The sequence below is a fragment of the Poecilia latipinna genome, unplaced genomic scaffold (assembly GCF_001443285.1).
Source record: "Poecilia latipinna isolate Pla-1442-1.1 unplaced genomic scaffold, P_latipinna-1.0 Scaffold102, whole genome shotgun sequence".
NCBI lineage: Eukaryota > Metazoa > Chordata > Actinopteri > Cyprinodontiformes > Poeciliidae > Poecilia > Poecilia latipinna.
In genome coordinates this window covers 517,589-535,810 of record NW_015112718.1, presented here as the reverse complement: position 1 = coordinate 535,810, position 18,222 = coordinate 517,589, and the positions used below count along the sequence as shown (strand labels likewise).

Genomic DNA, 18,222 nt, shown 5'->3' with positions numbered 1-18,222 from the left:
GGGCTTTAATATTTATACCAAGCATTTCTGATGATAATCAGATGTGCATCCAAGTCCAGCAGAGAGAAAACTGTGTTCTTGTATTATGATGCATATTAGCTGGCATTTCTACTCGTGCTGAACATCTGTGGTGGGCTACAATCTGCCAGTAATATCAAAAGCCAGCAAATTTTATTTTCATCACAGTCTCAAAATAGAGGAAATCAGCCGAGCGAATTCTGAGTGAAAAGAAAAGTCGTACATAAAAGTACAACCATCTGTACCATCTAATTTAGTAGGCACATTTCCTTTCTATTTCCTCTGCAGGTACATGTATACCCTGTGCCCATTCAATACGGTCTCACAAAAGAGCACAGAAGGAACAGAGGTCTCATTAGGGTAAGTACCTCAATCTTTGTCTATTTGGTTTCCAGAGTGAATTATCTCAATCGATGACCTGCCAGAATGTGTCAGCCAAAGTGGGGGAAATGGCAAATCTATTATGGAGGAACTTGATTTAAAAACATTCTTTCTAAAGTGACTGTGCATGCGTTCTGCTCTGACATTTAGAATCTGCTGCAGAGCATGTTCCCTCTTAGGTAAATAAAATGATAAGTTTCTTTTTCATGAATGAACTTGAAACAAATCCCATCGCTTTACTTATGTGGAAGCCAGCCTTAGATCAATATTTGTTTGATTTCTTTTTCCCCACCTCATTCAGTCACTGTTTGATTCTTGTGACCTTTAATCAGCCTCTAACAGATGTGTTTTATAATTTTAATACCTCTTGATCCAGGAAAAATGGGTCTGGCTCCATATACTGCTGTTTTTTTTTTTTTTGTTTGTTTTTATGCCTCTAAGGGTTTCAGTTTCATCACAACATGCTAGTGATTGACTGTAACCTTGGAAATGGTTCCATCAACTGCTGGGGTTTGATGTGTGTCATAAATGCTATGGGAGACATCAGGGTTAGACGTCAGAAAATACTTTCTAGTTCTTATGTCTAGGGAATCTCACTTTACAGTTTTAATTTCCAGCATAGTATGTTAGGCCCCCATCACAACCCCAAACAGCTGTTCACACGTCAGCGGACGATGGCAAACCTGATTTCAGCATCGAGGCAATCGCGATTCTTTTGCTCTTTGTTTCAACGCAACCCTGATTTTCTTCTTCCGGATGTGTTCTCAGTCATCCTATCACAGTTCTACCACCATCACAATGTTTCCTCAGCTGTGGAATCTGTGTGAGTAATTTTAGCCTAGCACAGAACATGAAACCAGTATTTTGGTGATAAATGGGAAACTTATTTAGCACCTTATTGAGTCCAGAGGACTCCAAAGTGCTTTACACTACATTCAGTCATACACCCACATTTACACTTTGATGGTGGTGAGCTACTACTTTGTAGCAACTCTTTGGAGGATCTACTTTATTTTTTAATGTTTTGTGCTGAGACTTTTATGCTGTTATATTACAAACCCCGCAAGCCACAGGTCACACTTCTTCCTCCTGCTTTTCAAGTTTAGTGAAAAGCAGGAGGAATTTCTATTTGACGGTGAGTAAATGCACTTTACATATACAACATATACATATATAAGCTACCAGCCTATACGCAATTTGGAGGTGTGTGCGTTTCTCTGTATCTGTATGGCAGTTAAGCACATACCAATTACTACGAACAAGGGGCCTGCTAATGTGACATATCTATTGATTTAGAAATTGTGGATTTTAGGTGTTTGGCGAGATTCTATTGGTTGAAGCTTGCTCAGTGGCAGGTCACAATTTTCATACCAGCCAGCCTCACGAGAGCGCTGCAATAAATAAATCATAGAAAAGCCGGCCTACAATTGGCACTAATAAGGTGGTGATGTTCTTCTTAAAATGCTCCATTGACCAGACAATACAGCTGCTGTGGGCCGCCACAGGGAAACCCAGCCACGATCTCACTATGAAAGCTGAAAAAGGCCAGGATGCTCTCTACGTCATACCTCTCCAAGATCATCCACACTCTCTGGCTGATTTTTAACGTTACACTGCAGTTGTAATCTGATCCATTGACGTCCTCAGGATTAACATTCTTTGACAAATATATTGTATTTTTCCATCTACTTTTCAAGTTTCTCCACTTCTTTAGCTTTTGAACTATAGCTGTCCTGGTGTTGTCATAGAGCTCCAGTGTTGCATTAACAAATGCATTGTTACGCCTCTTATCTACTTTCTGTGAAACAATTCTCTAGTCAACAAAAAATATATATATATATATCTTTGGTTTTCAATAATAGGTTGTTTCTCCTCTGTTCTCCGAAAGTCCCTCATTGGCCTTAGCCCTCTGAATTTTTAATAGTGTGCAGTTCCTGGAATTCAATCCCACTGATTTTGGAAGCGCTACTGAAACGGCTTTATTCACCGATTCACTGTAACATCTCTCAAAGGACAACAACTAAACATGATAACTCAACACCCTTGACTTGTTTTGCAAACGGCGGAAGATCTAAAACCCCACATGGGCTTCGCGACATTGTCAAAATATGTTGTCTCTTTTGAATCAGGCGTGACTTGCCTTCACTAGGTGGCTAAAGTGAAATGTTACAGGCTAATTTATGTGCAATTCCCCCCCCCAGAAAATATAAAAATATTTTTTTTTTTTTTTTTTTTTTTTTTTTTTTCATTTTCAAATGACAAATTAACTGAAGTCCAAAGCCGAGGCTGCGTTTTACATTTTTGCACCACCGCCTCCCACACTACCTTCTCCCGTTTGGAGTGCAAAGTGCAATGCTTCACCATGTTGTTGGTGCAGGAAAGAAGAGGAACAGAATGCTAACTCTGAGTAATGTGACCCCAACGCTCTGTCTGCCTGTCACTCATGATGGTATGGAGGGGCTGACGGGACCAAACGGGAACGTTGGTTGAACACATCTTTGAAGTTGGAACAAAATCTCTGCCAATAATGACACAGATCCAAAGATTCCAAAGATATACTTATATATATATATACATTTTTTTTTTCCACGCTACAGGTGCGTCTTAATAACTTAATATTATCAAAAGTTTTTGTATTTTAGTGATTACATGTCACAGGTATGTAGTCTGCCAATTTTGATAAGTATGACCTATCAGAATAATGTAGTGTACATTTCCATAAAAGCTTGTCAACAGAAAGATTTATAAAGCACTCTAAAATAATCTTGTAGGTGATTTCTCTGACTGTAGACTTGGGGGGAAAAAACTGGACCAAAACCAGCTAATGACATGGCTCCCCAAATCATCATTCTCTAGGTCATTTGGATCTCTGCTTCTGCATTCTTCCTCCAGAGTCCGATACCTTTACTTCTCATAGAAGACTTTGGACTACTTTACAGCCATCCAGTCGTTTACTCCTTAACCAGACTATATCTGGTATCTCTGATTATAGAGTCCCTTAACAGAGAAAGGCAACAGTTTTTGGTCCATGTCCTAGGTCTGTGTCTGGCAACAGCACTCAACACCCTGTGAATCTCCGTCAAACTACAGGATGAGATTTGCATCATTTTCATTTCCAGACTGGAATTATCCCTGTTGCTTGGCATTTTTCTTTTACTTTGTTTTCTTTCATTAAGCTTTCCATAGGTAAGCTTACACACAGCAGTCTATGAGCCTTTATTGGTATGTTTTTGTTTCTTAACTTCTTGTTGACTAGCTTGCCAGCCGTCAAGTTGACAATCTTGATAACTGGTAATCGCTTTTGAAGAATGTAAATCCTTTTTATTAGCTTCATGTAAAATTCCAATTCTCTAGTTTGTGAATTTTGTGTTTTCATTAGCAATAAGACACACTGAACAAAACTAACAGAATTGAGATCTTGTTATAGTTCTGTTTGCAATAAAATTATATAATAAATGAATGACCTTTTTTTTAAAAATTCAATTACTGAAAGATACTTTTCAATGACATTTTAATTTGTTGAGGTGAAGCTGTATGTTTAATACTGAATCTGACGAAGAGACTTAAACTGCCTTTGATATTATGTTTAGCTCAGCCTCTGGCAAATTTGCGAATGTAAGCTAGTGAATGCAAACACTTTGGTGTTTTTCTGGATGCGTACGTGATAAAATGTGCAGTTTGCAGAGATCATGTGCAGTAGTGAAGGTCTGCGCGGATGGCAGAGGAGACGCATGAATCACAACCAGAACGACGGGTATAAAGTTCATTTTTTATCCAGACAGACCATCAATCAGAGCTTGCAGGAGATGGCTGGGCCTCCTGATATCAATCTGCATGGAGGCATCCTGTTTCTCCCCAGAGGGCTGCGGGAGGGAGAGAGTGGAGGGCTTTGATTTAAACGGTAGCATTTATCACACCTGCTCCAGCGTCCTAAAGGACAGCCGAATGAAACGGAGGAGAGCGGTAGCATGCGAAACCTCGACTCTGACTATTGTTTTTATGCCATTACTACCACATGCTTAAACCATTTGAACAAAATTAGATTTGATGCTTTGCATGTGATTACAGCTCATTGTGGTTGCGGCTTGCGAAGTGAAAATTGTTCCCTAAGCCCTTCTTCATTCTTAGTTTTGCAGCATGTTTGACATTAGTCCGTTAACTATGCAAATGTTCTCAACGACAGACCAACTGGGAACACTCTCTTCTTTTAATGTGGCCACATGTGTGGCAGTTAAAAAAATAAATAAAAAATTCTGAATGTACGACAGTCATACTCCATGCTCCCAATTATCTGTAAATGCAGATATTATACAACACACACTCCGCTTCTTGAATTCCAATTTCTCAGTTCCCCCATTTTCACTTCTCTGCCTTTCGGCCTCAGCAGCTCAACAACTTCCTGAGACGGCTGTTGTAACAATAACATCAGCAATAGTAACGATAATAGAGCGGAGGAAAATGCTTGCATTGCGACAAACACCATCCCGGTGTGACAGCGTCGTCCGTCTTCATGATCCCTCCCCCCCTCCGCCAACCAACCTCCTCCCTAAAAATCAACAAGACACACTCGGTGAAATAAGTTGGTAAAATGCACACAACCTGAAATAGTCCACCTGAAAAGACAGATGAGCACACAACTACATTACTTGAGACTGGCTAGTGCTTCAATGGGGTTGAAATCATTCAAAAGGCTCTTCTTGCTTGAAAAATAGAGAATTTAGTCTGAAGAAGAAGAATATTTACATGAGTACTCAATAATTTCACACTTGCAGTTGTGATGCATTCTGTGAACGGTAAACAAAGAAACACAGTGATGTCGTCTTCTCAGTTTCTCCAAAAGTAAACAGTCACTTTTTTTTTTCTAAACTAACTGCTAGGTTTTGGGACGATTATTATTGGATATAATACCAATGAGAAGAAGAACAATAATGATGATGGCAATCGTTTAAATTATACTGTCAAAATTATTGACAGTAGTTGATTGAATTCAGGCATTGCGATCATTGTCGAGCATCGTTTGTGACAAATCTTGGTGCTGTAGTTCAAAAGTAAATGTAAATATAAAACATGTCTTAATTTATAGATATTGCATCACCGTTTTCAAGAAAGCAAAGCTAGACACAAATGAAAAGTTTAACGCCAGCTACTAACAAGAAGCAGGATAATATCCGCAATAATCCAAAACATCACTCGTCCTTTCAAGTTAGACGCAAACGCGGATATTGCTTTCACTTTTAACTCCCTATTTGTTAGATAAATAAAGGCAGCATCACTGCTTAGTCTTTTACACATTTGAAAACACAGGTTATTCTGGAAGAATGTTAATGTCCTGTAATTCCCATTCAGCCCATTTCCTGTAAACCCCAAAAACTACAGCAAAAAAAGAAAACAAACATTGAGTATGCTAACTGAGTATCTGTATATAACAACCTTTCCAGAAGTGTACTTGAAATATTAATGAAGATCCTTTCAAACTTAGCCCAAGGTCAGGCACATAGAAATAGCCACAGCTGCTACAAATTGTTCTAAAAACACAAAATAATTTTTTCCCCCCCACATCTTTTGTTTGATCAGTAAATATGTAAGATGATAAAAGAATATAAATTCAATTTCAGAGGAAACAAGACACACAAGAAAGCAGCATGAATATATGAAATTCAGAGGACAAAGAGATGATTTGAATCCAACTGTGGAGGAGGATGGGATCAGTGGAGGGGTCATCAAATGAGTTTTTTGTTTTGGGACTCGGGGGAAATCAGGTAGCCACGCAGCCGGGGTCGCGGGGGGTCGGCTTGTGTTGCCCAGCAAAGTTCGAGAAGCCCGACCTTCTATTGTGCAGGGGTCAAACTGTTTTACACTTGTGATTATTGGGAGCACACAAGGAGAACAGAAAAAAGAAAACTGAAATACTGAAATTGTGTGGGTCCTGGCGAGCGGCTTGCTTGTTCACCCTTCACCCTTGCAATCGGCGGGTTTGACAGTTCAAGCTTTGGATAAGCCCAAAATCCAAAGCTGAATGCATGCCAGAATAGAAAGTGCAGAGGAGGGGGGGGGGTTATTAACCATATTTTATAATGTTGAGCATTGTTTAGGTTTTACTCCCATTTGTATTTTGTGCCTCACTAAGTCTTGTAATGTTTTTTGGGTGGATATTCTTTGGCAGTTCATTTGTTCCCAATATATTTTGAATCTCACTTTCTTGCTTTAAGTATGCAACAGAGAGTTATTACCCATTTTTTCATCCCTATTCCATCATGTATCGGATGATGGAATAGCAATTAATTTAAGCAACAAACAAATAGATAATGAAATTCAACTTGTCGCCTCTTGCAGCATTTTGACCCTCTCAGGTAGCAAGATTTCCATATTAATACTTTTTTTTCTGCCAGGTTCTCTACAGTCAGCTCTGCTTTTGCTTGTTTTTCTATGGTGTGACCCCCTGCCCGTTGCTTGAATTTCTACTTAAATGTTTTAGATTGTTTTATCATCTGTACTTGATAATATTCCGACATGGAATCACATTTTAACGATTTCACCAGGGTAAAATATGAGTATAATAATACAAAAACACATTTATGAATTGGTGTGATCTTATATGGGCTAAATTTGGCTTAATCCTTAAAATTCCTTCCACTCCCTGTAGTGCACAGCATAAGTGACAGCAGAAGATGAATTTGAAGGTAGTACAATCTCCATGCGCGAATATGTCTAATGTAAGCTGTGTTTGTATCACCCACTCAATTATTATATATTCCACTTTCCAGTGAGTCAGCCGATTTTAGTGCTGTTTGTTCAACTGTAACGTTTCATTGTCCTGTGGTTCAGGAAAATTAGTATTCAGAGGTTGTTCACTTCATTGTCCAAAATAGACCATAGTGCTTGCTAGCACATTAACGCATGCTAATTCAGGTTAACAAACTGATTATTATGATTTTCGAACTTGTTATAAATAGAAATGGTGTTTAAAACGGAAAAACAGATGATCACAAACTACTGCAGCCAGAACTCCCTGGATGAACTATGTTTTCGTGCTTAAACTGAGATCACCTCAGGACCCTTTACCACTTTGCACTAAAGTACTAATTCCTTTCATAGGAGTTATAAACATTTATATGGGATTTCAAGCTGAAAGTACTCACTTGCATATCTGGTAACCACATCAATAGCTCAGACTTTCAGTCTTATGTCAAAAGATTTCATAACATCCTCAAAATCCTACAGTCTGGGGGAAAAAAATAAAAATAAAAAAAACAGATATGAAAATGTGAAAATCTTGGAAGAGAAAATTTACCAATAGGCAAGGTTTGCACAGAAACGTTTGAATATTGAAATTGAACGAATGTATGGGTTGAAGAGGCAGGTAATGAAATGATGTAATCAAATCAAGGAGGAAGTAAAGACAAGAATCTCGAACAAGAAACAAGTCCAGGAGTGCTACAAGTGACTCCTGCAGGTTCACATCACTCAGTATTCAAACCCACAGGTCTCCCTTGAACTGCCTTATTGAACAGTAGATTTTCAAACGGAAAACAGTGGAGCGGTGAGGTAGCCTAGCAACATTGAAACCACAGCGAATGGCTGTGTGTGCCCACTACGAAGGAGCTCGGCAGCTGAAATGACAGCGCAGAGCAACCCCAGAGAGAGTGGGATGTGCTGGCCACCATGAAAATACAAATAGGGAAGTGCTTTGTGGCTGACATCTGTCTGCTGTTTGCAAATCTGCTGCATGTAAAGATGTTTTTTTTTTTTTTTCCTCTCGCATTCACCGCCGCCTCACTTTAAAACCCAACCACATTGGCACAACTGTGTTTTATTTTGTCACTTTTTTTTTTTTTTTTTGTCCTCCGTGTGGAAGATCCTCTGATTGTGAGACAAAAACTCTGAGGTGCCGAGAGAAAGAGGTACATCGACGTGAATGCCTCCAGGCTGTCGAAGTCCCTCGAGGGGCTTTAGTTTGAATGATCCAGCTGAGCAAATTTATTGGCATGAAAGCAGAGACTCCACTCTGTGACCATGGTAATATGGAAATATGCTCTTTTGATCAATAAGAGCCTATTTCTCGTGAGGATGGCTCGAAAGCCTGACATCTTTTTTTTTTTTTTTTTAAAGAGCGGCGCAGGAACGGGATTCTGACGGAAAAGATTTCAGATTCCGTCTTGTTTTCAGATTAATTACTGCGCACTAGCAGTTTTCTGCAGCAGCTGCACGTGAACTGTGTAAACGGGAGATAAGTACGGCAGCTAATTATCTCTATTGGTGGCCATTTTACTGCAGTCGCTGGGGAGCTGCAAGATTATAACTGCAAAACTGATCGAACACAAACAGGTTACAAATGAGCGCAACAAAAACAAAACAAAAAAAAAAAAAAACTAACTTTGACTCAGGCTGAATCCATGAATGACACTGAAAGAGCTCATGGCAAAATAGCCTGGCTTGGAGCTCCAGCTATGGACTAAAAGTCCCAATCATGGTATTTGTGTAATGATATTTAAAATATTTTAACAGCTGAAAGCATTTGTTTCTGCTCCTATCAAGTATTTCTAAAGCATCTGACAACTGTACTTGATGAATAATAACAGGAAGCAGCACAGTGTAGGAGCAACAGACTCCAGATAGCAGATGATAAATGATTCATAGTTCTTTAAATATGTTCTATATGCCCATGTGCTGTACAGTGGATTTGCAGATATTTACATAGAGATAGATGGGGGAGGGAGGAGCTCTTTTTGAGCATCCAGCACTCTGTACATTTCTGTATTTTAAAGTTAATCGTTTGAGATTTATGAAAGTAATGCGACTCTGTGTTCTAGCTTAATTTAAAAATAATCATTCCATCAGTAACAGAAACATTTCTGTCTCCTTGAATATTCTTCTTTCAGTTAGCGGTAAATTGCAGCGTAGACGTATAGATAGCGAGACAAAGTGGGAAGAAAACAGCAGAAGGAGCTTGGCAAATATGTTCCTTATATATTTGAAGATAATTTGATGCAATCATCTTGCCATAAGAATTTGGCCCCGGAATCTTACGCTTCACTATTTTTATTCCTGTTGAAACATCGACTATATGTGGACGTTTTATTCGCTTGCTGGCTAATATGTCTGGTTTGTATTATTCAGTCTAAACAGGATACAGGACGTGTAGCATTAGATTAACTCTGTATATATCTCCTATACGTTTGCTTTTAAAAAAAAAAAAAAAAATTCTGTCTAAGCGATTGCAGTGACGTTCCTGTTCGTTTCACACCGGTCCTTTAATTGTTTTGATAGCTATTTGAAAAACATGATTTATTTATTTATTTATTTATTTATTTATTTTTTACTCCCCCCCCCCTCACCCCACTCTCATCTTAACCTACGGAGCAGTGACACCTCGACTGGAACAAGTGCATAATTGCGCATTTAAGTGCTCTACTTAATGTGCTCATTTTCAAGCTGTCAAGGTCATTCGCTGGAGTGCCATTAGCAGAGAGAGGGGCCCCTCTCTACCTGGAAACATGGCAGCCTCTTAGTGCCCAGTGCTTCAGAGGAGGAGGAGCGTGCCACGACGCAGCCAGAAGCCTCTCCGTTCGTTCACGGTCGCGGGGAAATGTTCGGCCTACATACAAGAGCTTCCGGTCCCTAATGTGTTTATGATATATGGCCCTCTTTCCTGACGGCCCACACGATATCTGGTAATCAAGCCAGATTGGTAATGACTCTCGTGTGTGTTAGTTAGAGTGGCGGGGAGCGGAGAGCAAGGGGGGGGAGCTGACACTGTGAACCTCCGATGGCCTTTCTGCTGGGTTTTCATGGCAACAGCTCGGTCTTTAATGAGGCGCAAGCGAACTGTTAGCAGAATGCTGATTTTTGGGGTCGACATCAGGTCCTGTCAGGAGGTGTTGATGAAATGTACATCCTTAGCTTTTTTTTTTTTTTTCTATCACCACATGAAATTGCTTTGGCCTTGAAAGTGAAAGAAAATGTGTGCCACCGATGTTTTTATAGCAACCGTGTGGGTCAAGGTGATGTATGTGAGAGAAATACTTGAGTGTTTGTTGTGAAAAACAAAACCTTTAACCTGTTTTCCGAACATGTAACTGGCAGACCTACAGCAAGTACAGTACATTTATTTGAACGCCATTTTACAGTTCTCTATTCTATTGTTCAGAAAAGTGTAAAGGTAGAGAAATAGCAATCATAAATGCAGTGTTTGTGAATCTGAAAAAGAAAAGAAAAAAAGAAAACCCAGCTCTGGCTGCATGTGCCCTTCACATGTTCCTGTGCGTATGAATTATTCATGAAGGCGCTGGGCACAGTGGGCGGCAGGAGGGCGAGAGCAGCATCGGCGCCTGGCACAGTGATGACATCACCCGGGATCGTCTCAGAGCGCCACTCTCTGATTGGTGACCCGACGAGAGTGGCAGAGGTTCAGCCGTCCTCTGCACCGCTGGGGTTACGTGAACGGGCGTTTTCTGGGGCGTGGGGGAGGGGGAACGAGAGGCGGGTGCGAGTTGGCTCGTTGAAATCATCCAGCAGCTCTAAAATGACTCTCTCCACCTTCCGGAACGTTGCCGTGTCTCATGTTGTAAATGATTAGCACATTAGCAGCCTAGTGAGCAGAGTAACCTGCTGCACCAGACCCCTTGTTAGAGCAGTGAAAAGCATAGCTGTGAGGCCTAATTTATGGCAGCGCTGGCTAATGAGTGGATGCTATGGTGGGAAGGTGAAAGGAAAGAGCTTAGACTTTACACAGCCTACAGAAGGTTGACATTACGTTTCAGTAGCTGCTACTGGAGAACGGTCGTCTGAGTTAATTCAATTAGTTTCTTTTTTTTTTTTTTTTTTTTGGGTCGCATGGGGCAGACAGTCTATCGCGACTCGGTGAATCATACAGCATCAACTCGCCACACCTGAGGATCTGGAGGTTGTTAAGGGGGCTTGCTGAAGTTCTGAGTAACAGGATGGGGAAGAAAAGGGACTTTGAATGTGACGCGGTTGTTGATGTCAGAAGGGGCTGGTCTGAGTATTACACAAACTGCTAATCTACTGGGATTTTCACACACCAGAAACAAAAAAAAAAAAAAGAGAAAACATCCAATTAGCAGCAGTCGGGTGGATGGAAATGCCCCGTTGATCTCAAAGGTCAGAGGAGAACGGGCAGACTTGTTTGTGATAATAGAAGTGATTCAGTAGCTCATTACAACCAATGTATGCGGAATACCTTCACTGTACGCACTCTGAAGTCGAACCTCGAAGCCGACAGCATGCAGAACAACAAATAGTGCCTTGCTAGTCTGCTAAGAACACAAAACCGTGGCTACGGCTCACACAGTCTTGCAACAATTACTCAATAACAGATTCGAAAACAGTTGTCCTGTCCAATGAGTTTGATTTCAGCTGCAACAACAAAGAACGGCACAAAAGCATGGATCCACCCTGCATTGTAATCAATGGTTCAGACTGGTGCTGGCACTGCAACCGTTCAGTATTGTATTCAACTCCAGCACTTTTAAATATGCCTCTTTTTTACGTGGTTTCCCTGTGTTTTGGCACAATCGTGAACTTTAAAACAATTGCAAATTATAATACCTAAATCAAACCGGGCAGAAACTCTACATCTGACGTATCATTTCTTTTTTATTTAAGGCAGTACGCGTTCACACAAGCGCATATAACGGCGGTGCTTTTCTCAGTCTGAAGAAACAAGCTTCAGTGAGTTTACATCAGCTTAACAAACATCCCAGACATTACTGAAGGCAAACGAGCAGATTTATGCTGGGTTCATTTGAGGCCACCGTTATGTTTGCTGCTTCTTCGAGTTCTGCTCCTCGTCTTTTTCTCAGGCGAACACCCGGAGACTAAAATCCCCACAAACATCAACACAAAGCAGAAATTTTGCCCCAGTTCCCCTCCCCGCCTCGGCATCTTCAGGGTGTTTTAACACCAGAGCGGGGTTGTCCAAACGATAATTGCTTCTGAAAGGTTGATTTGTGGCTGTAGCAGAGGGGGCAGCTCTCCTTTCAGCGTTGAGCGAGATTAGCAGTGGATCTCCAGGACTTATCACTCGAGGCGTTGGGATTAGCGCAACGATGAAGTTTAAAACAGAATCGGTGGTCACCATGGCGTTTTAAAGGAAGCGAGAGAAGCTTAAATCAGCTCAAGCTATTATTAGAAGAAGAGGAGCTAATCAGCTTTTTTAATGGTAATTACCCTTCATCAGGATTACACTATTTCATTTTTAATCTTTTTTTTTTTTTTTAGTTCTAAATCAGTGTTTAGACATTAAAAACAAAACAAAAAATGTAAATGAGACCTTTCACTTACAAACAGTATTTATCAGGATTCATTAATTTAACCCTGGAGGTAATACTGCAGATACAACAAATTTAATGTTGTGATTTAATCAAAACTCAATCTGCTTTTGTCAATCGAAATCACACCTTAGTAATTCAGAGGAAAACTAAATGAGATTGGCTGCTTAATGTGCGTAGTGGTCCTGTTTTTACTCAATGTATAGATAATAGGGTTAGCTGGTTGGATGTGATTCTTATTACAGGTTTAACTTTGATGGACGGTGCATTTCATGCCATTAAGGAAGGGCAGATAACAGAATGAATCTCCATCCAGATGTCTGTAAATAAGATTCTCTGTGTTTTACACCCCAAACGATGAGTTTCTTTAATATTCGCCATCACTTAATCGTTAAAAAGGAAGCCTGCATTTCGTAGCCTGCTTCTTTTTCCACATTGTGGGATGGACTAGAACAAGTCCCAGTCTACAAAAATATGAAAAAATTTACTTTTCCAAACAATTCTTCCTACTTGTTGTCTAATTTATGTTGTTCCCACGTTTCTTTTTTTAATTATCTTTCTTTCTTCTCTCTCTCTTCCTCCATCCCTCGTATCTCTCTGATCAAATCTCTTCTATAAACGCCAAAATTAGATTATTAGCTGAAACACAGCGAAGGAAGCCTGAAAGAGATCAACTCCTCAGCGACACTGGTTGTCTTTTTGCCGACTGAAACCGAGGTCGTTCGTCTGGCGTTTTATGGAGCGCAGACAAAATGTCGCCCTCGCCCGTCGTTCCGATAGAGATGCTTGGCATTAAGTGGGGTGACCAGACGGGGTGGGGTGGATGAGTCCCTGCAGACGTGGGTGCAAATGAGAACATTCAGACGATGGACCGGATGGGTTAGGGAATCTGATCCTGCTGTTACAAGTGCAGGCAAGCATGACTTGTGTCAGGGATGCAGCTTAGAGCCAAACTGTGACAAATTGGATGAGAAAATGAAGTTGTCACTGAACCCAGGGGGTCCATCGTGCAAAGCCGGGGCGGCGGCGGGGGGTTACATGGTCTGACAGCAGGTCAGACTAACACATAGTGATGATAGGCACCCTAATCTTATCCAATTTAACAATAAGACCCCATGTATTCTTGTGTTGATGGTGTTAATAACTAGTAGAGAAAAAAACAACTGCAGACTGACTTTGGAAAATGGCCTGCCAATACCAAGCCTAGGTGGGTATTATTACAGGGAATGGTCCATCGATAACTTCCCATCTCATGAGTCCGAAAGACCGGTGTGTTGGCCACATCCCAGCGATAACTCAGCTCCTAATTGACAGCGTCCGCGCTTCCTCCCAGGCCACACAAGGGGCGGCAGAGCGAGCGCAGAGGCGAACGGAGGAAGAGTAACGGCGGCGAAGCTCGGGGAACGGTTGGACGAGGAGGCGCGAAGGTGACACACAAGAGATCGCCGGTCAACCAGCCTGAAAAGCCGGAGCGCCGGAGCTTTCTGCGCTCGCCTTGACAGCAATCCGTTTAAAAGCATCCCGGTGCCAACAGGGTGCTAAAACCCCAATCAGACCTGCTGAAAGGGAAGAAAAGGCGAGGCACTCGGCGTCCACTCGTGTGAGCAATTCACCTCCGACTGACCCGCTCGGGTTTTTTAAATAAGCCGCGTGCATCGTGAAGAGCACCACAGCTACGTGGAAAAGCCCAAAGACAGCCGTGGGTCTGTAAAAGCAAAGGAGTGTTTTTTTGTTTGTTTGTTTGTTTGTTTGTTTTTTCTAAAAGAGGACATCATGTTTGGACTCATCAAGGTCAAATGAGTAGTAAATGATATTTCTGAAATCTTCCTAGATACAACTCAGTAAAATCTGATCATGTCAGATATCAGCTTGAGCAAAATACTCACAGTATGCCAATGGTATGAGCTTTGCAGTATTTTACTGAGATTGTATGTAATATTAAAGCAAAAGAAAAAAAAAAAAATATATATATATATATACACACATATATTTTTTTTTTGCTTTTTATATTTTTTTAAAAGTGCAGCTTCAGATTAGCCTTTTTATTTAGTCTGTAAAATATTTGAATGACCATCAATAAAACAAGTGAAGTCATAAAGCAAATTGCCATTCTTAGTATTAAAATCCCTGAAAAAACAGAGTGGATTTTGCTGCCTTATTCCCTCATGAAGGGGTCAGTGGAGGCACGTAGATCAGCTGTTGCAGCTTTGCGAAAGAACTGGCAGCAGTGTGGATGGCACTTACGCAAATGAACAGTAAAGTTCTTCTAATATTTTCTTATAGCTCCTTATCCCAATGATTAATGGGCGGCTGGAAAAAGACGGCATAAAGGTCTGCAAGAGAGTCAGACGAAGATTGATCTCATTCTTTGTGCTCTGCCTTCACTATTTCAGATAAAAAGTAGTCGCTATAGTTGAAATTGAGATTAGCACACACACACACAAAAAAGAAAAAGTGTCTTACCAAAACTAAATCAGCCAAGCTGGCTGCAATTATTACCTTAATTAAGATATTGAGGCTTAGTAAGCAGATCAGAGAAAGTCAGAAAACATAATGAAAGTTCATATGTCGACGCAACGTTGGACGGCTTTCGCTGGCACCCTGGTCTGGTTTCCGTTCTTCCCTGGAAATATTTGGTGAGAGTATAATTAGCTAGCGATGGGCTCTCATCCGAGACTGGTATCGACGTGCCCCTCCTGTGTGTGGTTGCGCGCCGATCCAGCTCTGACAAAACAGTAATTAATATTTTCTCTCCATTGTGGAGCAAGAGAGGACGTTTGAGTAACAGTGCCAAAGAAGGGCACTGCCAAGCTTGCCATCTTGCCAGTTTTTTTATTATTATTATTGTTATTTTAGCTGAAAGAATAGTGTTTTTCCATGTGCCAACTGAGTGATGTTTAAAAAACAAAAAGAGATTCTCTCACTTTCTCTCAAGTGTTCTTTAAAGACCACAGTAAAAGTCAGAAAAGATGCCCCAGTGGACTTTTTTTTTCTGTCACTTTTTGCTCCAGGTTGTGGGGGATGTGGGCAGGACCAGCAAAGAACCGCTACAGTCAGATGGTGTATGAGAACGGAGAGCCGTGCTGGCAAGGAGGATCTCGCACTACCTCTGTAAGTAAAGATCAACGTGCAGCCCTGGCAAGCGCACCTGGTCCACGCAATCAAACTTTATGTGCTGCATTACTTCTGCTAATGTCAGTCCCTGTGACTTTTGGGGTCATGCTTCGTTCACGCGTTCTCTTGTTTACCTGCTTATTCATGAACTTGGACACAGATTTGATCAGATAAAACAATTAAATAGGTCACTAAAGTTCTCAGACATTTTGCTCAAAGATCCAAATGTGGTTGAGGAGAAGTTTTTATAAACAGGTCAAACAATTTACAGAAAAACATGATAAAGCTTTGGCGTTTATTTGTAATAAATCTTAACTTAAACTTGAGCACTAAACCTACTTTTCATGTCTTAACAAATAAAGCAAGAGGCACAAAGTGAACATTAAAATAGCTGAGATAAAATGTATCAGTGCCTGAGATGGTTGTATTAGTCAAGCTTTTCAATTCTTCCTGTGCCAAATAAATAAATAAATAAATCTTACCAAGTTCCTGATATTAAAAATTCACTGTCCAAAAAAACTGAAATGGTAGGATGCTTACACACACCTCCAAATTGTGCATACAGTGATCTGAGAGGGAAGTGCTGAGTTAGCTAGGTGGTAGATGACATTGAAAAGAAGCTGTAGCCTGCCTGGTAGCGTTAAAGAGAGTTTTTTTGTAAATTATGGGAAAACATTGAGGTTCAAATGTGACTCTTAAGCAATGGCATTTTGACTGTAGTACCAAGAAGGACGGTGGGGGAAAAAATATATGAGCCCTTACCTTCACATAGAATGAGTTTTTCCAAGCTTGCTGTTATCCAGCGATAGCAGTTTCTGGAGAATATAGTTTGATCTTAATCTGGAGTGAAAGGCTGAAGTGTTTTTTATGGTTTACCTAATTTTATCATATCTAGCCAACATTCTCAAGAAGCAAATCAGAATAGATGTTAGATGATTAAATGTAGCAAAAAAAATAAATAAAACGTAATTTTTTATTTTTTTAAGGCAGGCCAAACAAGCTGCTATATAGATGTTCCACAGCAGCATAACAAGTTATGGTGTTAATGTAATCGCTACCGAAAGAGAAAAAACCAGAACGCATCTTCTTCAGAACAAAACATAAACCAGGGTCGGATTTTGAATTTATTTTAATGAGGGAAAACTGGAAGTGAAGAATCCTGCTTCAACCACAGAGGTGAAAAAGGTTCACTAATGAATGTTGCAAGGCTAAAATCCCCTTTAAGCATGAACACACTTGAATTAACGATGCAAATGGGACATGAACTGAGGGAGATAGCTAAACACAACAATGACATGAACCTCATAACGCCACATTAATAAAGGGCAGTTAGGAGATTTCTCTGCTTTCTACAAGGGTCTTGCTGCAAATCCAGCAATTAGCTCTTCATCAACCGTTTGAAAGGTTAACATTTTCATGGCTTCTTGCGTGGCCTCCCCAAAATCATCTTTTTTTCTAATGCTGAATGAAAAAACAAACCTTGTTTTATGATCAGCGCCAGCGGTCCTCCGTTTGCATTCTCGTTTTCCCCACAAACACTCTTACTGTCTCTTTTACTATACGCATTTGCATGTTTTCCTTTTTTTTTTCTTTGCCAGAATTTGCTCAATTAAATATGTAGCACATTTAATAGTCTCTGCTTCTTTTCCTCCCTTGCCCCCTTCTTCAGATCAGATCCCAGTGAACGTCGTTTGTAAATGTATGTACTCTAACCATCCAGGGGCCCCCTTTGAAAAGACTAAATTGAATTCCTTTGATACGACCCCCTAACCGTGTGCAGGCAGCATAGATGAAGACTCGTCAGAACTTGACGCTCATTATATCTGAAATGTCGAAAGTTAGCCTTGAATGGTGCTCCCTCTCTCTCTCTCACTCGGATGAACTAACGTTTCTTTTTTGCACCCAAGTAGGGGACCGGTGATGTATTGTTTTACTTGGGGTAATCCAAATTCAAGCACTGTGCAGTTAATCTTACCAGGTCTGTGGGGAAGGAGGGAAATCAACTGTTTAATTTATTAATTAAATTCTCAGGCCAGGGCTGCGACACGTGAGCACCGACTACAACAACCTCAGATTGGTAACCAGCTGCTCTCACTGTGTGTTAAATTGGGCCAGCGTACGTTTGTTCTCGACGCTCATTATATCCGAAATAATTTATAGAGACGTTCTTGTGTCAAAAAAAAAATCAGATGAGTATATTCAAAAGAAGTAGCTGGTTTCTTTTCTTTGTCCAATTTGATCAATGCAAAACGGTAAAGTCACAATCTAAAATGTGTGGTGATAAAGGACTTAGCTGCAATATTAGTGTAGTCAACCAGTTTGATAAAAGCAAAAAAGAAAACAAAAAAATGTCCGCTTCGCTAAGCTAGTGTTGAGAAAAAATGATTATTTTTAGCCTTTAATACAGATTAATCTTTTT

The 18,222-nt window shown here is 40.4% G+C and overlaps 1 protein-coding gene across 1 annotated transcript in view; it reads left to right on the top strand.

Moving 5' to 3' along the window:
- The first annotated feature begins 278 nt into the window (after positions 1-278).
- The window catches only part of LOC106944249 (glucosidase 2 subunit beta-like), a 25,761-nt gene continuing 7,817 nt past the window's right edge, over positions 279-18,222 (top strand). The window contains exons 1-2 of the mRNA XM_015027448.1: positions 279-378; positions 15,701-15,800. Coding sequence (XP_014882934.1) covers positions 311-378; positions 15,701-15,800 — 168 coding nt within the window. The 5' untranslated portion in view covers positions 279-310. The remainder of the gene's footprint in view (positions 379-15,700; positions 15,801-18,222) is intronic.